This window comes from Triturus cristatus, chromosome 10 (genome assembly GCF_964204655.1).
Source record: "Triturus cristatus chromosome 10, aTriCri1.1, whole genome shotgun sequence".
In the NCBI taxonomy this organism is placed as follows: Eukaryota; Metazoa; Chordata; class Amphibia; order Caudata; family Salamandridae; genus Triturus; species Triturus cristatus.
Window position 1 is genome coordinate 1,214,381,218 of NC_140593.1, and position 24,497 is coordinate 1,214,405,714.

At 47.9% G+C, this 24,497-nt stretch overlaps 1 protein-coding gene across 1 annotated transcript in view; it reads left to right on the top strand.

Annotated features, from left to right (window-relative positions):
• LOC146797091 (deoxyribonuclease-1-like) overlaps positions 1–22,684 on the top strand; it is a 54,562-nt gene extending 31,878 nt beyond the window's left edge. The window contains exons 5-9 of the mRNA XM_085630301.1: positions 1,492–1,607; positions 13,185–13,297; positions 15,895–16,052; positions 17,518–17,614; positions 22,138–22,684. Coding sequence (XP_085486427.1) covers positions 1,492–1,607; positions 13,185–13,297; positions 15,895–16,052; positions 17,518–17,614; positions 22,138–22,212 — 559 coding nt within the window. The 3' untranslated portion in view covers positions 22,213–22,684. The remainder of the gene's footprint in view (positions 1–1,491; positions 1,608–13,184; positions 13,298–15,894; positions 16,053–17,517; positions 17,615–22,137) is intronic.
• Positions 22,685–24,497: the final 1,813 nt, after the last annotated feature.

A 24,497-nucleotide genomic window follows, 5' to 3' on the forward strand; every position in this document is an offset into this window, starting at 1 on the left:
CCCTCGCCTGCCACACCTTCCAGGGTAGAGCGAGAGACCCTCGGCACTTCCCCTTCACCCAGCCTGGCAGCGGTCAGAGTCCCTCTTCGCTTCCTTCCTCTCCCCAGCAAGAGCCACAGGGACCAGACCTTGTCCCCTGGAGGAGAGAGTCAGCGGGAGACCTCCCGCCCTGCACTGGGGGAGACCATAAGCCCTTCCTCTGCCCTCTGTGCACAGGGCAGCGTTGGGGACTACAGGCAGCGTGGGAGGGAAAGACCGACGGCAGAGGGGACGGGTCCACAGGAACAGGCAAGGAAAGGAAACAAAGCTCAGGCAGATACGGTGGGGGTGCTACTGACCAGCACTGGGGGAAGGACAGCAGGGGGTGCAGAGGGAGCTGGGTGAAAAGTGCAGACACCGGTTGGGGTGCTGTGACACGATGGCCGCAAAGACACTAAAAGTGCAGAGGGATTCAGTGACACTGGAAAAGCGGGGGCATGGGGACGCAATGACAGTGGGGGTGCAAAGAAGGTGTGGGTGCAGAGACAGTGGGGTGTAGAGGCAGAGGGGTGCAGAGAAGCTAAGGGTGCACAGAAAGCTGGTGCAGATACATGAAGAGCGGGGATGCCAGGGGTGCAAAGACACCTTTGCTTCAGAAACACTACTGCACGCGCAGCACGGTGGTGCCCGCCGCGGCAAAGTGAAAGCGCTGCGTTTGCCCATCTGTTTCTAATTAACGCGACTGCGAGACGCAGCGCAATAATTGGAAACATATGGCGCTCATGCTCGCTTCCATGGACCCTAGGCCACAGAACAGAGAAGGCGGGACATGCACCCCCTTGGGCCAATTGCGTTCTGTCTCTCCTAGAAAGACAGCATGCAAAGCCCAATAGAAAGTGATAAATTCCAAGCACACGCACAAGCGTGTGTTTGGAATTTAAAAGCCCTTACAAAATGCCTCGCAGAGCAGCGCATGTGCGCTGGCTCGGCAAGACCTAAAAAGAGGAGAAATAATGCATTTCTCCTCTTTTCGGCAACTTATAACCAGGTTTTCCTGGTCTTAATGTTGGCCCTGCCTCCTATGTACGCTGCCCTTGTAAATAGGGGGCAGCGTCAAAATCAAAGGGTGTTGCGGTGGAACGCCCACTGCAACACCCACTGCCCACCCCTTCCATGCTAAGCATAGCGTGAAAGGGGGCCTTATTTACAAGGCAGTTTTAGGCCACGTTAAGTGGCTTAACACTGCCTTGTAAATAAGGCAAAGCCCCTATCGCCACAGAAACGTCACAAAAAGTGACATTTCCGTGGTGATAGGGGCTTGTACATATGCCCCCCAGAGTCTACCTAGAATAGAAGACAAGAGGTGTTTACTCCATCCAGTCGGCTCATGTGCGTAGTGTAGATAGCCACGTGGGTGGGACCAGGCTGCATATTTGCAATGTGTGGACTTATTACAGATTCCTGGAAGCTCATCTTAAATTCTGAGTTTGCCTTTTTCTTCCTTTTCACCAGGCCTGACGTTGTGGAGGTGACGGACACATACCAGTACGTGCAGGGTCAGGAAGATCAAGAGGAGGATGCTTTCGCCCGAGAGCCTTTCATTGTTCGCTTCTACTCTCCAAAAACAGGTACCTCCAGGGTGGGAAATGAGAGCTGGTCAGAACAAACCAACTGCAGATCCGATGAAGATGGTATGATGGCAGTCAGTCAGCAGCGTACAAGGCCCACGCACGCCATGGGAGGCGCCTTCACCACTTATTAAAAGGCTATATTCCTAAGATAGACCTTGGTGTTAGACAATAGTGCTTGATTATTGTGAGGAGCTATGTGTGGGTCAGACTGTGGTGCCAGTTTCGGTGTGGAAGGAGGGCACCCTAAACAACTGTGAGTAAGTCAGTGAGTGAGAATGAGTGGGAGAGCACAGGCATGAGCGAGCAAGCGAGCAAGAGTGAAAGTGGAAGTATAAGTACGCAGGTGCACGAGGCAGTCAATATATATTTCATAAGCTGTCAGAAGCTTTTGTGGGACCCAGGCCACTAAAGGCATGCCAGGCCCCTCTCTGATGCATGAACGCCTTATGTGAGGAAATGGGGTGTATTATATGGTGAGATTGTGCGGCCTCTTTAGGACCAGTACATTTCATTTGTGAAACCCTTAGCTCATCCATGGGTAGTTGTGGCTCTGGACAGTCTAAAGGAATAAGTGTCAGACATTTAAACAACACCAAAACCATTTAAGAAGAAATAAACGAGAGACCAAATAAATCCAACACTAATTTATAAAAATACATTGGGTTTTATACAATTTTTGCCACCAAAATGAAAAAAGATCCACCAGAGGGTTCTAGAAATACAGAACTTACAAGGTACAGTAAATATGAACTTTTTACTCAGCAGCGATTAAGCACTAGTAAATTCAACAAATTTGACACTTGGAAACTCTTTTGAGGAAAACTGGTAAGTTTCAATGCTGTTACTTTGAATTACTTTAGGTGATCAACTTCTGCAGGGAGCCAGTCAGGGGGACCAGTAAGGCCCTCAGTCAGGGGGACCAGCAAGGCCCTCAGTCAGAGGGACCAGCAAGGCCCTCAGTCAGAGGGACCAGCAAGGCCCTCAGTCAGAGGGACCAGCAAGGCCCTCAGAAACAGTTACCTCCATAAAGAAAATAGTCTTCAGTCACTTACAGTCATTGTATCCCCTTGTCACATGGACGTGGTCCTGATGCAAGGGATACATGACGCTAAAGATGCTCAAGGATGCTGTGGCGGTGATGCAGTAGATAAGCATTAGCGTCTTCCTACAACTACTCCTCAATCCACAGGCTTGGTGAGGTGTTAATGTTAATGAAATTTATAAAAATGTTAATGTTAATGAAATTTATAAAAGCGCACAAATACCCAACGGGTGTCTCGGCGCTGGGGACTCCAAACAGCAAGCTCTGCGCCTAACACTGGAAAAGCCAAGTTTTTTATTTTTTTCTAAAGCCAGATAAGGAGCTGGCATTCCTAGGTTCCGGTGGAAGAGTGTTCCAGAGTTTAGATGCACCGTAGTGAAAACTGCGGCCACCCCAATGTGCAGTATGAATTCTAGGCACCAACAGGTCCTGGGCCCTGGCGCGGATGTCCTTTGCACTCATCTCAAGCCTGGAAGAAGTGTCATGGTCTAGTATCACGGTACTTATGTAATCCTTTTTTGGGCAATACTGATCCTTGAAGTCTCCTGCTTTGGCTAGGGCCCCGAGTCGCTTCTCGATGAACAGGACAAAGCAGGTACAGTCCCTTCTCCTTTGCTAGCCACCAGGTTCAGCAGGTGCAGCCCACGTTGGTGTAGCCTCTCTTAAAGGGGTCCTTGGTGCAACAGGGCATTCCTTCCTCGGTTCTCTTCTGTGGTCCATCAAGATCTAGGTTCTGAGTACCAGGGGTGGGCTATTTATGATCAGAAAATGCCCTCAGGAGAGGTTGCTGTAACTAGCCAATAGCAGGCCTCAAACAATCTAGTAAAATGTTATCAGTTCGAGCCATTTGTAGCACCTACTAGTCCCATCTGGCAAGTAAACTAAGGCTGGAAAGAAACAGGTGTTCTGTTCATTCAGAAAGTGAATGAGCAATAAAAAAAATGCCATTTAATCTTGTTTTTATTTTGACACATTTGCTGTCGGTTCAAGGAAAGAGGTCAAAGGTCAGTTTGTCTTTTAACTAAATGCTGCTTGAAAAAGGAGGTTTATTTTTCTCTCTCTTACTAGAGTTGGAGGTTTTTGTCAAGTGAGCAGTCTAAAGATATCAGTTATTTTTCTCTAACACATAACATTTAAATAAATAGCCTTTAAATTAATATTACAAATATTTCAAAATATATTAGGAATTACAAAAGCACATTTTTTGTAATTAAGAAGTGTGATGCAAACAAAGAGCTAAATAATAGCAAAACTAACCAGAACACTTTACCTGGTGATGTGCAAGTGACACATATTTGCAGACGCTCTAGTTCCAAAAATTATTGTTTGTACACTATCAAGTTTTATCAGTAAAGCTGCACGTCAGTGAGAAGGTTTGTGGTCAATTCAATGTAAAATCTGCTGATTACAAATGACAGTGTGCTACCACTTTATGCTTTAGTTATGTATTTATTAAAAGTAATTGTTTTTAAACATGATTTCAGAAACATTCCTACCCCCGCCCTGATGAAAATGCTGTTGATGAACTAAGAGGCAAGTCAGGGGTCATGTGTATCCTGTGGCTAGATTTGTATTATATATGGAAAGAAAGTTTAGTCCATTTGTAGGAAGGTGGATATCTGACTATGGTTACCCCCAAATTTTTGCCTAGTGTCTAGCTGGTTTTTCGACTTAGTTGGCCTGAGATCCTGCTATTCAGGATCTCAGCCTGGCTGTTCTCTCTTTAAAATGGACTCCATGTACCCTAGGTACATACCCAATTGGTTGGATCACCCTGTCAGCCCCTGTACCAGTGTACACTAGGTACCCAGGGCATTGGTGTACCCAAGGCCTGCCAAGGGCTGAAGCATGTATTGTGCCACCCCAGGCTTGGCCTAACAATTTGACACAACTGGCTGATCACTCAGCTGGGGTAAGTTGGTGTAATCACCTCTTACTTAGGTGTAGTATACCTATACCTAACCTTAAATGGGACACCTGGTAACCTATAAGTCACTCCTATGGCAGGCCTTAACAATCCTGAAGGCAGAGTGCTTGGTTCCATGTGAGATGGTGCTCTGGCATGAGCTGAGCCTGTCTGCAGTGGTCGGAACAACTTCCTTCTACTGTTTCCAGATATCGTCATACCATATACTCTTAAGTGCATTATGAACCTCGCGGTTAAATGCTATCTTTGGTTTGGCTTTATCAAAACATGTCGAGTAAGGTGTCATACGAATTGGAATACTAACCCCTCGCCAATTCTGGCGACGGGGTTAGCATTCCACCCTTCTAGAGGGACACGACATGTACAGTACCTGAAACCCGGGTAAAAATCAGACATAGCCTCAGCTCCACAAAATGGATGCTGCCACCACAGACACAAGTCTGCCCTCCTGCTGCTGGGAGTCCTTCCAGCTTGGGAGGTGTGGACAAAAGGGTTTCCTGCCAGGGGAGGTGCGTGCACCACCCCAGACAGGATTTTGTGTATTGGTCAGGTAGGGCTTGAAAGAAACCAGACATGCCTGTGGCTCACAAGGAGCCTCGGTGCATATGCCAGTTCAAACCGGTCCTGGGGCACACCAGTCCCGGGCCTGGGGCGAGCTGGACAAAGGATTGGGGGTGTAACCACCCCCCTTCCTGGTCCCACCCATAGGGAGGGACCTAGCAGGTAGTCCGGCCCCTAGAATCCGCTTAAAGGTAGGAGCTGTGTCCTAAGACTTCAGACATCCTGGAATCAACTTAAAACTAAGAAGAAGACGGGAACTTCGACGCTCTGCTGCGCAGAGGACTGAAGCCAATCTCCCCTGTGGTCAGGGAGTGACCACCTTGCTAACGCAAGCACCATCCAGCGAATCAACGTCTGCTTTGCCGCCGCCTCCCGCCGGAGCCCGAGCCCAGAGACTGACAAGACCTGGACCTCCAGACCTCTTACCGCCCGATCCACAGTCCCTGCAAAGAGGAGACCCGTGGAGGCACCGAGACAGGTGGAGCCAGCCATCTTGAAACGACTATGACAAGCTGACCAGTGCAACAACCGAGGCTCCCTCCAAGTTGTGCTTTGGGTCCTGAGAAGCCCAACCCTCGAGCAGCATCTGCACCAAAGGTGAGCCCTCCAGCATCTCCACGATCTGCGTGGGGCCCTTCTGCATTTTGCCACTTGACGTGCCTAACCGGTTGCTGGCCCGCTGGCTAGTGGCCATCTTGGCGACGAAATCTACGACAAACACCGCTGGTCTGGTTGCTCCAGACTGGCCCTTGCTCCCCTCCAAAGGAGCAGTTCCTCTGACCTTGCTGGTCAGAACCATCAGCTTAAACTCCTTGCCCACAACAATTGCTTTTCCCAAGGCTTGTTTGCTTCGATCAAGTCGCCGACACCGCCGACAGCGAGAGCCGGCGTGGGACAGCTCGTGACTTGACTCCTGGACGTCGTCGACCTTCAGGGACCACGTGGCTGCAGAGTCAAGCTACACCTTCCTTCCTGTTTGCACCCGACATCGCCTGGTACCCACCTGGTGCCACGCTGGTCACTGGCTAGTGACTGTGAACACTGTCCCCTCTGCTTACAGGTCTTCAACATCTCCGATCCACTCTTGGATCCACTGCATCTCTTCCCGACCGACCGCCTGCAGCACTTTTGTCTACAGGCCCCACGGAACCGATAGAAGAAACCCGACGCACTTCGAGGCCTATGCACCCGCTTCCTGTGGGTGAGGTAAAGCTGGCACTCCTGTGCCCAAGTGTAGTATTACATCTCTAGTGCCTGTGTTCCAAATCTTAAGTTCCTAGGTCATCCGGAAGATTCCTTTTGCAGTAACTTTGTACTTTTTACGCACCCATTGAAACCTATGGGAGCACGCGTGTGACTATTTGCTCTGCACACGCCACCCGTGGACCTCCTGGTCACTAACTGACGTTAGCTCCTTGTAGGCCCAGCGATTCTAGAGGCCCTAGGCCTTTTCCCTTTTCTGTTCGTGGTACTTATACCACTATTTTAGTATATGGTTCGAGTGGCCACCAGGGCCTATCCATATAAAGTGCAACTTCTGTGTATTCTGTGATAATCTTGTTTGACGATTTGTGCTCCTGTGCTCATAAAGAGACTAGGGGTTACTTTGAGAAATAAATACATATATATTTTGAATATATATCTGTGTGGTGTCCTTTCATTGGTATAAAAGGGGGTTACTATTGGTAAAACAGCTTGCTTAACACGCTTCACGAGTTTAGCCTCAAAGACTGCTTAGCCTACGCTACCACTAGGGCAGCTAGTCCCAAAAGGTTGACTTACAACCACACCATAAGGGTTGCTTGGCATGGTACAAGGTGGTCACTAGAACTAGTGAACAGCATATACCAGGCCAACTTCTCACACCATTAAATCAAACAAGAGAGTTTTTTTGTACAGCAGACATGCTGAACTCGCACATTTGAAGGCGCTCTCATATGTGATAATGAAGAAAAGGGCGGCTCAATGAATTAAATTATTTGCCCACGATCATATAATTTTAAATGAGTTTATGGGTCAAGAACATTACAAATAGGTTGAGTAGATTATTTAGGTCTAGTTACATTTAGTAACATTTTTATGTTTTTTTGAGGCCTGAGTGAGCTGCTGGGTTCCCACCCTCCTGATGACTACTTCCTACTCAGGGGCCGATTCCGATCCGGGTCGGAAGGGCACCGAACACGATCCGGCCGGAAAAACTACGAGCCGTACGCGTTTTTTACGCCCGACTCGTACAGCTGTACGAGCGAGCAAGTACGATGCGAGCTACGTGAGTCGTTCCCGGGTCCGAACCACTCCGTACGTCTCGGCCGTAAGCTAACTGTGGCATGCAATGGGTGCGATTTACGACCGAGCCAGTACAATGCACGCGTCAGACAGCCGGTGCGAGCCGGAGTGTCCGGCTCGCAAAACGTCTGGGTAGTTGCTTTTGGGGGTCCGCATCGGACCCCCTGTCACCCTCAGCCCTACGACGCGGACACAGGGGGAGACCCAAGGGTCTCCCCAACACAGGCATGTACGGTGCGGATGTCCGACCGAATCGAGTCTGGCAACATACGGCCGCATCGTACTCGCTCGGTCGGACTGCAGGACTCCGGCTCGGTCGGAAAACACTTCGGATCCGGCTCGGTCGGAGAGCTTTCCGACCCGGTTTGGAATTGGCCCCAAAGTGTTGCACCTAGCAATCACAGAAGTCTTTGTTCTACCCCCTCTCAAGATAGCAGAACCCCTCTCTCAGCATGTAGCACTCCCTAGCCCAACCCAGAGGTGCGGCTACCAAGAGAGCTACACGCCCCTGAAAAAACAGTTTAACAGCTGGTTTCCCCTCTCCTGTCCCTAGTGCCAGCCTGTCTGTCTAAACAAAAGAGCAGCCCCTCTCCCAGGTGTTCCCCAGGTTCCCTTCAAAGGCTCCTTCTCTTTTGAAGCTCGTCCTTTTGGGCCAAAACCTGTATGGCTTCCTGCCAGGGTGAGGTAACACCTCTCCCCCCCCCCCCCAACCCCCTCCGCAGGCTTCTATTGTGTCCTGTCCTGGGAGTCACTCACACGTCTCCTCAGGAGGGCAGAAGGTTGTCTGCGAGGAAAGTCACTGTGTGCAACCATAAACGGGCACTGGAAGGAAACTTAGGGCAACTAAAGCAGCAACTTCTAAAGTTGCAGTTTGCCCACCAGTGACGTTAAATCAGATTTAATGCACTGATTCTTAGGATACCTTACAGTACCATTTCAGCAGTCCCATTCAGAAGTTAGCGGGACTGAGATGTCAGCCTGTAACTCTGTACTTGCCAATGGGGCTACTAGCCTTTCCACAGTAAGAATGACAATTTAGGGGTTTTACTGCTGGACTGTGCAAAAGTACATGTTCCACTTCTTAATATACAGCACCCTTCCTTAGGGCTCACCTTAAAGATGAGTTATATATATTAAAAAGCGAGAGTTAGCAGCTTAAAGCTGCTCTAACAGTCTGCAGTCTGGGAGACATGTTTTGCCTTGTCCCACACAGTGCGGCACAACAAGTGCTGCAATTCACGAGAAACACTTCAATGTACAGGCCCTCGGTACCCCTCATAGCACATACCAGGATGCTGCAAGGAAGTTGAGCTATTCCAATTGGAGGGAAGCCATTTAAATATATACTATTCTAAGGGTCAGAGCACGTACATTGAGTCCTGATTAACAGGGCTCAAGGCATTTCAGAGCCATAGCATCAGTATCAAGCAGTGCTTAATTTGTAAAATATTAAGCGCCAGGGCTCTGACCAGGAGGCCACTGCAGCTTGCCCCACCCATCGCCCCTGTCATGGCTGCCAAAACAGCTACTAACCATCCCTCTTGCATGTAAATGCGACAGCTCAGATTATTCCAGGTCCCCAAAGCTAAAGGAATGACTGGGGAGGCAGGTATTAGTAATTTTTTTATGTATATTGTTTTCCTAAACAACTGTTATACTGCTCATCTCTAAATTACATGAGCAGCGCCACCTTGTGGCAGACTGACCTAAGTGTGGTGTTGACAATTAGGTGCCGGTGCTCAGCACCGGAAAGCTTCGGCTCAAATTAAGCACTGGTGCCAAAAAGCCTAAATGGGGGCAAAGAGTAAAGGTGAAATCTGCTAAAATCCTGTTTCCTCACACCTTGTTCAAAAGAAAAACTAACTTCAGTGATACATTTAAAGGCGGTTCCAGTTTATGGAGCCAGCTAGTGGTGACTGGCATTACCTGCATCATCATAAATGTATACTTAGCAGAGACAGCACTGGGCCCTCAGAAGAGGGGAGCTTGGGTACCACTTGTGACAGCTCAGGACTACTTAGATGCAGGTCCGGCGCTTGGCATAGGCTGGGTGGGCAGCTGCCCAAGGCCCGCACTCTGCTCACCAACCTGGGGCCCCGCACCCCTGCCTGTGGGTGTAGTCTCGCCAACCATCACATATTTTGCAGGTTCATCCTGCCATCATGGCTCCAATGTCCTGTCCCACTGTCTGATCATAGGCGCTACGGGGCGCTCATTATCTCACCGTATGTCTCTCCGCCCGACTTTACCCTGTCAAAGCACCTGCACCAGAGGCATAAAGCAGTCCCAGAGATCTGGACCTAAAACCATCAGATTATGTTTTTACTCACCACGCCATTCCAGTTTGGACCCAGCCATACGCAAATCACACTTAGCCCTGGTCCCATGGGGACAGTCTAGCCCCAACTGCCAGGCCATCTCCTCCCTGGACCGCAAACAAGCATCCTGGGACCGGTTTCAGGGTATCACCCCTCATCAGCACTGGGTAGCATGAATCCAGTGGCATGGAGAGCACGGGACCCACGTCTGGGCATACCCGGCGCACTTATTGCGACAAATGTGGAAAGCTGACACTGTGATATCAGAGGACAGAAGCCCAGGGAGAGTATTATTTGCCCAGGATCAAGCGGTTTGTTAAAATCAGCAGACCTAAGACTGCATCACACTGCTACATGCTGCAAAGGCCTTCACTGAAAGAGGGGAGAGGAACCGGAAGGGGGTGCATGGACGGTGAGTAATGTTCAGAGAGGAGATTTTAAAATAGAGATGAATGGACATTCAAAGCCAGGAACCTGGAAGGGGGCAGGGTGTGAGAGGGGTACACAGTCAGGTGGTGGAACCCCCTTCCGTCCTTCAAGGCAGGAAGCTCGAGGTTCGTGCCAATTCGTTGAAACAGAGGTAAATTATGCCTTAGAGGGCACCGAATGTTTGTAGTGCATTGGAACTGCAACCGAAAAAAGAAAAGTGCCAGACACTTGCAAGGGAGCCACCGTTCCACAGGAAAACCCTCACACAAACATGAACAGTACAACAAAGACCAAAGTCTCATGCTCTGAACGAAATAACTATTTGAGGCCTCTCATTGGCAGGTGCATGAGGTGACAATAATGCATGAGGTTACAGACATTTATCCTCTTTGGCCCCACAGAGCAGAGCTATCCTTCAGAATACACAGAACTCACTGGACCAAACCCCTGCCAATCCGAGCGATGCCTCACCCTGGGCAGAACTTTCAGGCTGAGCCCTCACACCACAGGGGTCATCCTCAAGTTACGCAGATTTTACAGGCCCAAGCCCCAGACAGCAGAGCTGTCCCTCAAGTTATACCGGTTTTACAGACTCGGGTCTAGAGAAGTGACCCTCGTGTTACATGTGCCTCACAGCCTCGAGCTCCAGAGAAGACCCTTATGTAAGACGCAGTTTACAGCCTCGAGCAGCAGAGACATCCCTAGTGCAAACTCAGCTCACAGGCTGTGGCAGTAGAGCTGTCCCTCGGGTGCCCTACAGGAAATGAGGGGGCTCGATCGTGATCCTGCAGCTTTCATTGAACCGGAACCAGGCTGGACTTCATGAAATGTGACTGTCCCGGTGCTGACCCCAGGGACATTCAGCAGTGCCGGCACTTTGTCCATAAACCTGCAGGTGAGGTCCCTTACTTTCAATTCCAGCTACGCCCAACACAAATGCCTCACTTAAAGGACCAAAAGTACTACTTTTGCTCAAGTCTCCTCCAGGCTGGGAGCCAGCTAGAACCTATCACCATGATGATAGGAAACAAAGACAAACTGCTTGTCACTTTATAGGCGTTGAAGAGTTAAATTAAGATTTAATCCTTTGTTTCCAGTTTTGTTTAGTTTTCTAAGCTTTGTTTATAAGAGATGTGAATACACGCTGAGAATGACAGAACAATCTGCCTGTATGAGTGATATATCTATTTATAAACAACTAATTCTTTATTGCTGCCCAAAGGAACCCTTTTCACCAAACCTAGAATAAGGAAAGATTGAGACACACAGGAAGGGATCCAACCTTTGCTTTGCAGTCTGCACGCGGCTCCCTGAGGCCAGTTCATGATTCTCTGAGGTTTGTTCCAAGGGTTGTAGAGTGTGACCTACAGGTCACCCTGGATTCCTGCAACTGAAGTAGTGACCCAGTGAAATATCTACACAAAACACAAATCTGTGGCCGGTCTGTCACACTCTTCACCTGGCAGCAGGCACATTAACCTTCTAAGGTATTTTATGAGTCAAATCTGTGACTAGACTGACTACCAGATTTCTATCGGAAGTGCGCTGACCCTCAGAGTTCTCTCACCCAGTGGTCAAAGTATGGGGGGGGGGGGCAGGGGAGGCATCTGCGAGGCATGACGTTCCCCTATTTTTTGTGAACTGACAACCACCCCGGGACTCTTCATTCCGAAAGCTGTAATGCTTCAGCTGCAGTGTAAGGCTGGGAGCCTCCTGTGCTGTGAAACTTAGGGAGCGGCAGACAGCTAAACAAGCCTTCCTGCCAGGGTGCTTGCTTCCGGGAAAGAAATGTAAATGTGCGCAACTGGTCAATCTGCAAACGTAAAGGGTGCTTGAAAGCCGTTGTTGGCTTTGATTGATGGAATCATTTGAAGTTTCCTAATGACACGGATTTATTCTTTTTGAGGGGTATTGTAAGGGAGTTACCAGCTAATCTGTGAAGTGTGTGCTTTTAAAAGACAGTTATAAAAAAAATAGCACTGCATACAGTCTGTGAATTACTAAAATCTATATTTTGGAAGCACTTTTTTATCTTAAATGTTTTTGCACATTTTTTTTAGCAGTGTATCCTATACTGTGTGTAATGCAAGTTCAAAATAACGAGTTACATGTTCACAGTGCTTCCTGTCACCGACGGGGACCTCGTAGCACTAAACACACACAAGTCACTTTTCTTCACTGCACCAACGAGGATGTAATTCTGTGGCTCTCTGGTGCATGCAGTGCATTGACTAATAGATAATGTGCAATAGTGCATTTCCTAACTTACTTGCATTTCATTTTAATATAAACTGTGTGCTGTTTTATATGTAGTAACCTGAAGGTGAAAGACCGAAAAGCTACAGAATATTTAGTTTTTTTTAGCCACGCCTCTGACCACGCCCCCACGCTCACTCGCCCCGCCCTCACTGCTTGCAGCATCACGGATCCCATGCTATTATTAATGTACTTCAACAGCTAGTCTTACCTCTATTGTACCACAATACTTGGGGGGTACAGAAAAATCACTCTAACAGGTGCCTTAACCTCATGTTATTTAAATTTTAAGCATGCTTGTGACCGGTGAGGGAAACACATTTACTAGCACATTTGCCCTTGTTGTCAATTTCTTTACAGCCGAGTTTTAATGTTTTTTTTAAATGTCTGTTTTCCTGTCAAATGCTGCTCCTCATGGCTCCACCCCTTCCAATGCCATCCCTTCAGCCTCGGTTTGTGGGTTCCTGGGGTATATTTGTTCTATTTCCAGCCCTGCTCGAGTTACACTGGTCTTACAGGCTCAGACACGAAGCTAGACTTCAGATTACACGTCCCTTACAGGTTCAGGCCTCAGTCAGCAGTGCCAGCCCTCATGTTCCCCTTACAGTCTCGCCCCCGAGGCAGCAGAAATATATTTTACATGAAAGGAGGTGAAGGGGAGAAGGGAGTCATGCGCGCTGCCACAGTGCCCTCTGCTGGCCATATAAGGTTTTGCACTTACATCCAACAAATTCTGTTGTGGTTTCTTTCCACAGTTATCAAAGACTTCGTGCTGGTGTCTCTGCACGCGAGCCCCCGCGACGCCGCCAAGGAAATCCAGAAGCTCTTCCAGGTCATCGAAGAACTGCGAGAGAAATGGAAGACGGAGGTAAGTGGGGGGGGGGGGGGGGGGCATGGGGCGGATACATTTTTATTTAGCTATTTTTTAACTTTTCAAACAAAAAAACAAAAAAGACTTGAAAAGTGTTTGTAGAAATGTAGAAAATATTAAAGAAAAAACATAATTAACTTGGGTAGGGAGGTATCTGGCATATTACATGTCATCATTTTGAGGTAGATTTAAAAGAAAATAATTGCAAGACTTTATTCGCCCATCAACTTCTATATTCAGGCGTAGTCAAAATAAAGCCATTTTGAGGTCCAAAATTAATCAGTCTCTTACCTGAATCGGGTCTCTTGCCATGTTTGCGTCATGCCATGTATGCATCATGTGTTAACCTGTGAAACTTGGCTTGTGTTAAGCGTCGAAGAGTGTGAGGCAGAGCAGGTGAGTCTTAAGCAAGAGAACCTAAAATAAAGGCAGCACATGGTCTGACTTGTGTAACAAAAAGCCCAGCCAAGCTGAACACATTCCTTCTCGAAGTCCTGCTGTGTTGGACAAAGAGATTGGTGTGGAGAGAAGGTTTTGCTTATAGATGAGGGATGCAATACACTAGATCACCCTCACAAATATAGCATCCGGGTTCTGCATGGAACATAAGAATTCTACTGAGTGTCAAAAGGTTGCTGCACATGAAACAAAGTTAAAGGGAAAGAAAGGCTGTCGCCATTTTGAAAATTGTGGAATGCAAGCACTGACCAGGTGACTCACACAAGCTTCTGTAATATAGCCTTATAGCATGCCGTAGCGGCCTCTAGCGCCCATTAACGGCCCGCTCAAGCATGCAAGGGCCCTTTACAAGGGAGCGTGACTTTTAATGCCAGTATAAGCCAGCTACGGAAGGCTAAAATGCTATTAGAACATTCCACCCCTAGAGGGCAGAATGTTCTAACAAATAAAACAAAGGTCTCCCTTCGGGCTCCATGAGACCTTTGTTCACGGCAACAGCTGTGAAGGACAACATTGGAATGTTGGCGCTCCAGGCTTCTACTGGCCATTAGAAGCCTGGAGCACTCCATTGTCTTTTAATTGAGCTCGCAACATTCCAATGTTCTATTATAGCCTTATAGTCCGCTGTAGCGGGCTATACCGGCCAATAAAGGCCCACTCCAGTGTTTGACTCGGGCCTTTAACAAGGGAGCGGGCCTTTAATGGCCGGTATGGCCCGCTAGGGAGGGCTATAAGGCTATTAGAACATTCTGCCACTATAGGGCAGAATATTCTAACAAATAGAACAAAGGCCCCACGGAGCCGAGGACGGTGAAATCACCTCGGACTCTATGAGGCCTTTGTTCACAGCAACAGCTGTAAACAAACATTGGAATGTTGGAGATCCGGGCTTCTACCGGCCATTAGAATTCCAGAGCACTCCATTGTTTTCAATTACAGCGCTCAACATTCCAATGTTCTGCTATAATGTGAATGAACTTGGAGAAGGCACATCCACTGACATGTTTTTTTTGCTCTGGACACAGATATATTTCAGAAATATTTCAGAGAAAGGCTTATGAACTGAACTTACGAACAGCAGGCAACTGCACAGAGCTTGAATACTTAATAAATGACAAATAAGTACATGTAAAACTTTGAATGGGCGACAGATATACTTATTACTGCTGTGATTTTCATATAACACAATGAAAAGCAATGCCAATAGCGAACAAATTCAAAAGCAGTTAGTTACTGTGTTTAGATCGGCCTGACAGCGCAGTTGATTACATGACCTCTTTTTTGTTACAAATGATTTCAAATGTACATAGGCTGGACTGTGGCTCTGCATAGAGTAGAATATCTGCTGCGCCTCACGCTATTGGCTGTAAGGTGTATAATTCCACCATTTAGGAAGTGTTTCCATTGGAATTCACAAAGAACTATTTTTCAGTATAAAAGCGCACTCTGCCCGCACACTGTTTGGCACATTCATTCCTTTAGCTCTGATTTGCGTTCATTGCAGAGAGCAATCATGTTTTGTTCCTTTTCCTCCAGTGCTGGCAAAGCCTCTAGGCCTGGCTTTAATGTGATAAACCGCCTTTCTACATGCAGCGTATGTAAACAGCACCTGTTAATGCCTCTATATGCATACATCACCAGACCAATAGGCTTTGCCAATGCTTGTTTTACTGGCAGCAGTAGTCATTCAATAAAGGGATGGACTGAGGTTTTGTGTTACCTCCAAAGTTCCTATTGTCTCCGACGATTCTTATATAAATGGTGTTTGTGTTCAATCAGTCAGTAGATTTGTAGAGCGCCTCTTGTCACCCGTGAGGGTATCCAGGCGCTGGCCTCTGGGCTACGAGCGATGATAAGTCGGTTATGCAGATGCTGCAGTCGGAAAGAGAGTGAGCAGACTTCTTGCTTCTGCTGGTATTTTTCTGAAGTGTCTGTTTCTTTGTAAGAGTGGATGTTTATTTACTTTTGAGAGCAAAATCCTACATAGTAGGTGAAGCAGACACACTGCTAACGCTCCGCTCAAAAAAAGAGCAATTTTTAGAGATCTGCTCAGAGGACTGGAGCAGATCACAACAGATCCACAAAATGCCCTGCGGGGTGCACGTCACTCACCTCTGCCCTGTCTGTCTCCCTAGAACATTATGCTACTGGGCGACCTGAACGCCGCATGCGCCTACCTGACCAGGGAGGACCGGAAGAGCATCCGGCGGAGCAGCGGCGACCGCTTCCACTGGCTGATCGATGACAAGGCTGACACCACCGTCAGCCAGAAGACCCACTGCGCCTACGACAGGTAGGAAGAACTCAGGGCTCAGGGTCTGCTGCCGGGGTTGGGCGCCTCCAGCTGTCCCGATGGCCTGGAGATGTCACTGTCGGGCTCTGGGTTTGGTGACTAAGGACCCGATTTAGAACTTGACAGACGGGTTACTCCATCACAACGGTGACAGATATCCCATCTGCCGAAATATAAATCCCATTATATCCTAGCCGGGGAAATCGATGCAAAAAACGATGACCATATAGGAAGCGGTGGTTCGTTTCTTGGCTCCGTAGAGAAGTGTGTTTATGGTTTGCTTTACTGTGGTAGGTTCTTTCAGCTTTGCGTAAGTAGGTTCTTGACTTGAAGGTTATCCTTACCTGAACTGCTTGGCCCAGCAGCAGATTGTCATGTAGTGAAAAGAGGAGATTTTAATTTGTGCAGTAACTCTAAAAGTCCGGTGTGCTTGATAACCATCAGTCAGATGTCAGACATCCCTATATGCAGTTGACTCTATGCCAGCCCTACCAACATTTCGAGAATCTGTGGTCAGTAGGGAAATCAGTGTCAAGCTTCAGGCGTTTGTGAGATTTTAAGTATAAACAACATATAGACATATTCAGACAAACACATGGTAGTGAGATGTGGGCTCGATTTCTGCACAGTCAACGCTTCATCAGATACACATACACTGGTCACAAGGCTCCAAGATAAATGAGCATAAAGGTGATCTGCGTCACCTCCTCCAGCAGAGAGCAGTAAATGAACAAGCCTCATGGAAGGCATGGGCAACCATTGGTAGGTGACTCCAAATACTGCCCATACAATAAATACACTGCTGACTTCAAGGCCCCTCCCACACACGAGATTCCACCAAACTCAGGGGTGACGTCCGCTTGCCTCCACCCAGGACATGGTTGAGTTCAAGGCTTCTCCCACCCATGAGATTCCACCAAACCCAGGGGTGATGTCTGCTTGCCTCCACCCATCCTTCAACAGACTGCACAGGCCTTCAAAGGTCTGGTGCTAGCTAAAAGTTATTTTTTCCTCGACGTGCTTCCACCCACCAATGAGTAACTTCCTTCTTCATCAGGCGACAAGCCGCAGTGATGCCATGATCCCAACAAACCATGGTAAAAGCCTTTCCATCAAATTTAAATTCCCATCACAATAGTACTCAACCATAAATTGATGTTGCAGCTAGAAAACTGGGCTGTCCAGTTGTGAGACTGTAGCCATTGTTAGGTGCCACTCCTGGGTCAGCTCTCAAAGGCCTAGGAACCATCTACAAACACTCGAGGTATCTTAACGGTCGAGTGTGGGAGACAGAGCAGAGCTTCCCGAAGCTGCACCATCTCATATGTGCATCATGCTAACCCTCTCTTGATCATTGCGCTGTACTCATCAAAATTACACTTCATTAACCTTACTTAATGTAAACAAAAACACAGACTCTAGTGTCAGACTCTTGCCATAATCTCTGCTGCGCTTCTGCCCTCAGGATCGTGGTCCACGGAGACGAGTTCCTCCGCGGCGTGGTTCCCGGCTCTGCCAAACCGTTCAACTTCGCCAAGAAACTTGGGCTGTCCGAGGAAGAGGTAAGAGCCCAGACTGAGGCCAATGTCTACTTTAATGGGTGGGGAGTAAAGACAACTTCATGCTTCTAGACCAGTGGTTCCTAACCTTTTGACCTCTGTGGACTCTCACTTAATCATTATTTCAATCCAGGGACCCCACTTAATCATTATTGGAGTACAGGGACACCCACCCCACTGAATCATTACTGGAAGCCGTGGACTGCACTGAATAATTTTTGAATCCGGGGACTCCCACCCCACAGACTCATTGCTGGAATACGGGGACCCCACTGAATCATTATTGTAATCCAGGCACCCCCACCCCATTGAATCATTACTGGAAGCCGGAGACCCCCACTGAATCATTTTTTGAATCCGAAGTTGAGAGACATCTTGGTACATCACGCAGGAATATTCCTGGAAGCTCACCTCTCCTGCTTTTTTGGCATGGCGTAGGATTTCCTCTTTTCCAAAAAGTGGTGGAACTTGATTAATACATCTCTGGGCCTTTTTTGCTGGGATTGTTTCTTGGGTCTGGTGCAATAAATTCTATCAATTCGAATCTCTGGGTAGTCATCACACAGTAAGAATGAAAGCAGGCCAGTCACAAAGGCTTCCAGATTGGCATCCAGGATCTCTTCACTGGACACTCTGAGCCGTAGATTCTCACGTCTCGAACGGCTTTCGAGATCTTCCAATTTACCGGCCATTTGCATGAGTTTATCCAGTGCTTTGCACCTGGTCGTCGTGTCAGTCTGGGCCGTCGATACAGCTCTGGTTGCCTTTCTGCGTTGAGGATTCATTGGCCCACTGCATCCACATGTGTGCGCAGTTCTGTAATCTTCCTAGTTAAGTCCGCACAGAGCTTGACTATGCCTGTGGAGAAGTCTTGCTTAAGCACATCTGTGAGCTCTGCTTTGAAGATACGGAGGCTCTCCACCAGATCAGATCTGGTGAGTGCCATGGTCGGTTCCAAGGCTGCAGACCCCATCCAGGGTGTATCCAGATATGCGAGAAGGTTGCCACAAGAGGACGTCTTCTTTTTAGGGGGCATGAAGAGTCCCTCCTCGTTTTCAGGATGGAAGGGCCGGTGCACAGGAAGTCCTACAGTGCCCAGGTAGGATCACAAGGGGCACCCGGTTATCTCAAGTAGTGCATCACATGTCCCAGGCGGCAATGATCTGTGGTCCCTTCCATGCAGCAGTAGGGCCAATGGCCCGCATCTTTCCCCCAGGGGTGCAGGTCATGTTCTTCAACACAACAGTCCCTAACAGGTCCTGGCACAATGCTGCCCCATAAAGGGGGGGACCCTGCAGTGCTCACAGTCCACGCATACTGGGCCATATGCACAATGTTCCTAGCTCCATGTGCTGCTGCTCTTCAAAGGCCCACTGCAGCTGGGGTGGTCAACAGCACACACGAGGTCTCTTGCTCCTCCCCCAAGTGCACCCTCGCTGAGTTTCGGGGCCTGCATGAGCACTCTTCTGTCCCGCAGCACCAGTCAGGGTCCACACCCATTTCAGCCTCCCCTGGCTGCAGGCACATGGCAGCTTCACCGCAGCTGCACCAGTCACCTGTAAGTAGGCCACAGACATGCGGCTTGTAATCCACCAGCCCGCATTCCCGCAGGCCCCGGGACCTGCACTGAGTCTGAGTCTTCATGTTGCCCCCAGGTGTGCTCTGAGAGGGGTTTGGAGCACCAGCACACACTCCCCAGCTTCTAAGAGGCAGCAGAGCGCCACCACTGGCTGGCTCCCTCCTGTCAGGCCACTCTCTGACTGGCGGCCCAGCATTCCCCGGGTCGTTACAGCCACTCAAGCTGTCCACCCCATTCTATCCGATAATTCCCAGGTTACAGGGTGCCCCAGAGGTGCCCTCGGGAGCTCAAATCTTCAAAGGCATAGTTCATGGTTTGTTTGTTTTTAAAACATATTTTTATTGAAATTTTAAGTCATCGTGATACCAGGGTATAGAGATGCTCCTTTCGGCAGAGGATAGATACAATGCACTAGTCACGACTACATTTTTCCAGTCCAAGGTGCACACAGCAACAGAAATATACTTATACGAAAGTTCTGGTGTACATAGTAACCTTTGGTCTTCGGAGATGCAAAAGTGAGTAAAGCAGGTCTTAAATGTAAAGGGAATTTCCGATTATTATAAACTCATGCATATCCAATGCTCTATACTACAATCTACTGAATACACAATGTTGAACTATCCCCCCTCCCCCCGTTCTCTGGTCCACTAGGTTTTTCCATGACACAATTACAAATTGTTTATCATATCATTACCTTCTAATACAACAATCCTTCACGGTGCGTAAATAAAGATAAAGCAGTTCCGATCCATCTTTATGCTGCATAGAGACACTGGAGACCAATCCCAGCAAGGGCGCTAGTGTCAAATAGGCTGACCTTAACATAGCCTGCGCTGATCGTATACTAAAAGTGGGTTTATTCACTAATGTCGGACCCCGATTCATCCTGTGGGGGTTCACATATATTTCCTCAGTAGGAGTTATTCAAAGGCATAGTTACTGATTGTCGAGCGTGGAAGCGGGCAGAGGCGTTCAGGCCAGTGAGCGTGAGAGCTGGATGCGACTCACCTCTCCGCCAACTTAGTTACACCCTCCAGTATGTTTCTAATAGTTCCTCCTCTGCTTCTGAGTCTGTATGTGAGGATCGCTCATTTTTCTCCACCTCCCGACTATAATGCTCCAGGTGCTAATTCCCTCGCTCCTGACTCTAGGTTAATGGCAGTGAATTTAGCCAACCCGGATGTCCTTTGATCCTATTCCAGTGACAATCATTCAACTGGTAGTCCGTGCCATTGCACCAGCTCTGAATGAGGTGTAACCTCTCTCTTTCTTCCTCCATCATTTCTCTCTAGTTAGGCCATTTTGCAAAGAACTTAGTGCAGATCTGTCCATTCTGCCAGATGTGAGACCTTCTCTTCCCTTCCAAAGTCATTGAATCATCAACTGGCCAACAACTTGCAGTTTCTGGAATGTAACTCTGTGTTTGATGAAGCCCAGGCTGGATTCCATCCTCTAAATGGACCACAATCAATTCTCAATGTGACTATAAAACGATCCTTATGCTACCTTGGGTCGGTGCGGTGAAGCTGTTTAATACTATTGTCTCTGTTGCTTGTGATACTGCTTCCAACCCCACTTCCGGACTCACAGCCCTAAATTTGACTGGATTCTCTTTCCTCACCGAATCTTGCTTGGTCTGTTATTCTGATATTGCTGATCTGCGGGATTCAACTCTTTCCTACATACATATCGCCCACTTAACATTCCATATTTGTCCTCTTGGTTCCCACTTTTACTGCTGTGTTGATGTCATCCAACCGTTGGGAAGACTGGATTCCAGCTGTTCTCTGCCGCACTCTTCTCACTGTCTTCTCATCATTTCACAATGGATGCAAAACAATTATCTGAAGTTGGACACCAAGAAAATGGAGGTACTGACCTCCGGAGGGCCTGCTTCACTGCTATCTAAGAGTCTTCATGGCAACGTTTGATAGGTCGTCCACTAAGTCCTGCCACCCATGAGAGACACCGCTGTATAATCTTTCTTTTACCCCTCACATTACCAGTGTTTCCAGATCTTTTTCTGGTGCTCAAAATCTTGTGCAGAGTCCCTCTTCTTCCTTCTTTGTCTTTTAGAAAAACAGTGATACAGGATACAATATTGTCCAGGGTTGACTATAGCAACACTACTTGTCTTTGTTTGTGAAAATCATCTCTCAAGATCCAGCTCTTTCATAGCAACGCTGCTAGATTACTTTTAGGTGTGACACCATGATCTACTTCTTCCCAGCTAGCCAGATGTCCTGTATCTAAGAGGATCCTTTTTAAAAGCCTCGGTACCTGCCACAAATCATCCATAAAGTGGGGTCCATCTGCCTTTGAACCAGATTTCAGCGCCACTCTCCATCCAGAATGTTAAAATCATCAGCTTCTTCTTCTTGTTGCCTGGATGGAGGAGGCTCTGGACCAGCGGAAGATGTTTTCATTACCTTTCTGCTAATTATGGACCACTCTCCCTCTGGCATTGCACTCTGCAGTCAATCCAATTGCTCTCTGTAAACATATGAACACTTGATCGGTCTCCCTCAACCCCAGCTGACGTGGTCTGCTTGTCCTCACCCAGGGGATTCGTCTACAGGAAGCAGGTCCCATTTATTCACTCAAAATAGGAGGATAAAGTGAGCTTTGTGCAAGTGGGACACAGATCCTACTCAAATTAAATTAGCTTACTTTCTAAATTCTGACTTTCTTACTTTCAGGAACATTGCAAAATGAATACAGTGCCTACATTTTGAAGTAGCTTGCTTGAAGGTTTGTGGTTTTGAATTAAGAAACAATAATATATATGTCCCTTCCGCTTTCACAGATTCTTGTGTTTCACCCCCCCCCCCCCACATAACTGATTGCTTTGTCTGCACCTTTGACATGCATTTCTATTGAACTGCTCTGTTTCTTCTATCAGCCCAATGCCTCCAACACGTTGATTTTGTTGTGTTCTGTACAGGCTCTGGAAGTGAGTGACCACTTTCCGGTGGAGGTGCACCTTCGACCAGATCGCAGGACAGACCGCGAACTTTGACCTGCCGGTGCCACTGGTACAGGATGTAAAGACGGAGAACAAGAAACTATTCTGCAGTTCCATGTCCCTGGGACCCAAAGATTCTCTAGTACAGTGATTCTGTACCTGTGGTCAGGGGACCCCGGAGGGTCCTCAAAGCCTGTTCAGAGGGCCCCTGAAGTTACTCAGAGGGTGCCTGACTACTTAGAAAATTATATAATATCAACAGATTAATAAAGTGTATATAAACAAGGAAGCAAAATGTACAATATAAAATATTAAAATGTTCTGTAAATGTGAAGGAATCTGAGATTAGAAGCTAAAAATGTAGTTAGTATCAGCAGATTGGTTCGTGGGAGCAGAGCAAGTGCATCAAAAATAATATCGTGTGGACGATTAGAGGCCGCAATTGAATTTAGAAAAGCTTAACCTTCCTATTAAAATTTTGATTGTTTTAAATTTGCTCATGAATTAAATAAAATATCTAATCACTTGTGTATTTCTTTGATTAATGCTTATTTCTGTATATTTTCTATATTGTTTTGTGGTTCCATTCATCGAAAATGCTTATCCGGAGTTCCTCATCTTTCAGTAATCATTAAGTGGGGGTCTCCGGATTCCCAAAATTATTCATTGGGGGTCCCTGGGCTCCAATAATAATTGCATGGGGGTCGACAGAAGTCAGAAAGTTAAGAACCACTGCTCTAGAAGATGGGACAACTAACAAGACTTGTGAAAAGCTGCCAGGTGGCTGTATTGTAATATGAGAAACTGAGCTCGAGGGTGGGGTGTTTATTTAAAACAGCAGCAGTCACTCCTGGTGGTAGCTCTGCTGCCATAGGTCTATCAGCCCTTTTCATGGAGTGCAAAATAAATTGACTGACCGGACCAAGGAACGTGCCGCAATGAGCATAAAGAGTAGCAGACAGCCTGCATAGTGCATGCCCGCTTTACATACGCTATATGCAGATAGACATATACATTTTAATCAATCTAGTAAGTCTTATAGAGGACGACATGTCGCCCCGGGGGTCTCCAGGCCCTGGGTTTTGCGATCCTTGGACGAAGAGCCATGTCTTGAGCTTCTTCCTGAAATCCTCAAGCGAAGGGGAGGTGCGTAGGGGGAGGGGGTGGTCGTTCCAGGACTTGGCGGCTAGGTAGGAGAAGGAACGACCTCTACAGTGGCTCCGACGGGTGCAGGGAATGTGGGCCAGGGCAAAGAAGGAGGAGCAGAACTACCTGGCCAGTTGGTGGAACATCAGGCAGTGGTTGATGTAGGCGGGTCCGGTTCTGTGTGGGGACTTGTAGGCTTGTGTGAGGAGTTTGAATAGGCATCTTCCCTGGATGGAGACCCAGTGGAGAGCCTATAAGGTGAGGGGTGATGCTGGTACTTCTCGGGAGGTTGAGGGTGAGCCTTGCTTCTGTGTTCTGGATGATCTGGAGGCGGTTTAGGAGCTGTTTGGTGGTTCCAGCGTAGAGTGTGTTGCCGTAGTCAAGGCGGTTGTAGACAAGTGCTTGGGTGACCGTTTTCCTGGTGGTGATGGGGATCCATCAGAAGATCTTGCGGAGGGTGTGGCAGCAGGCAGAGGAGACGGCGTTCATCTGTTGCTTCATGGTTAGTTGGCTGTTCAGGGCGATTCCGAGGTTGTGTGCATGGTCGGTGGGGGTAGGTGAGGGGCTGAGTTTGGTGGGCCACCAGGTGTCGTTCCATGGAGAAGGCTTGATAATGAAGATGAGTACTTCTGTTTTGTCCGAGTTGAGCTACAGGCAGTTGGACATCATCCAGGTGGTGATGTCGGACATGGTTTTTCGTAAGTTAGCTCTGGTGTTGTCAGTGTCTTTTGTGAAGGATAGGATGAACAGTGTGTCGTCGGCATATGATTTGATGTTGATTCTGTGGGCAGCAAGTGGCGTCATGTAGGTGTTGAAGATGGTGGGGCTAAGGGAGGAGCCCTTAGGGACGCCGCAGATGATCTTTTTTGGGTGCAGAGGAGAAGAGCAGCAGATGGATCCTCTGTGTTCAGCCAGAGAGGACGGAGGAGATCCAGTAGAGTGCGTTGCCTTGGATGCCGGAGTCTGGTGAGGAGGGTGTGGTGGGAGACCGTGTCGAATTTAGGAGCACTGCAAGTAAATGCTCGAAAAAACACAGCTTCTTTATGTAAGCCCTTTTATTGACATATAAACACCCATTCCATCACCTCCTCATCTGTCTTCCTCATCACGGTTCTTATGTCATAATGTGAATCCAGCCACCTAAACCGGATTTTCCTACCTTATCCCACTTTTCTTTTTATGATAACTTTTGT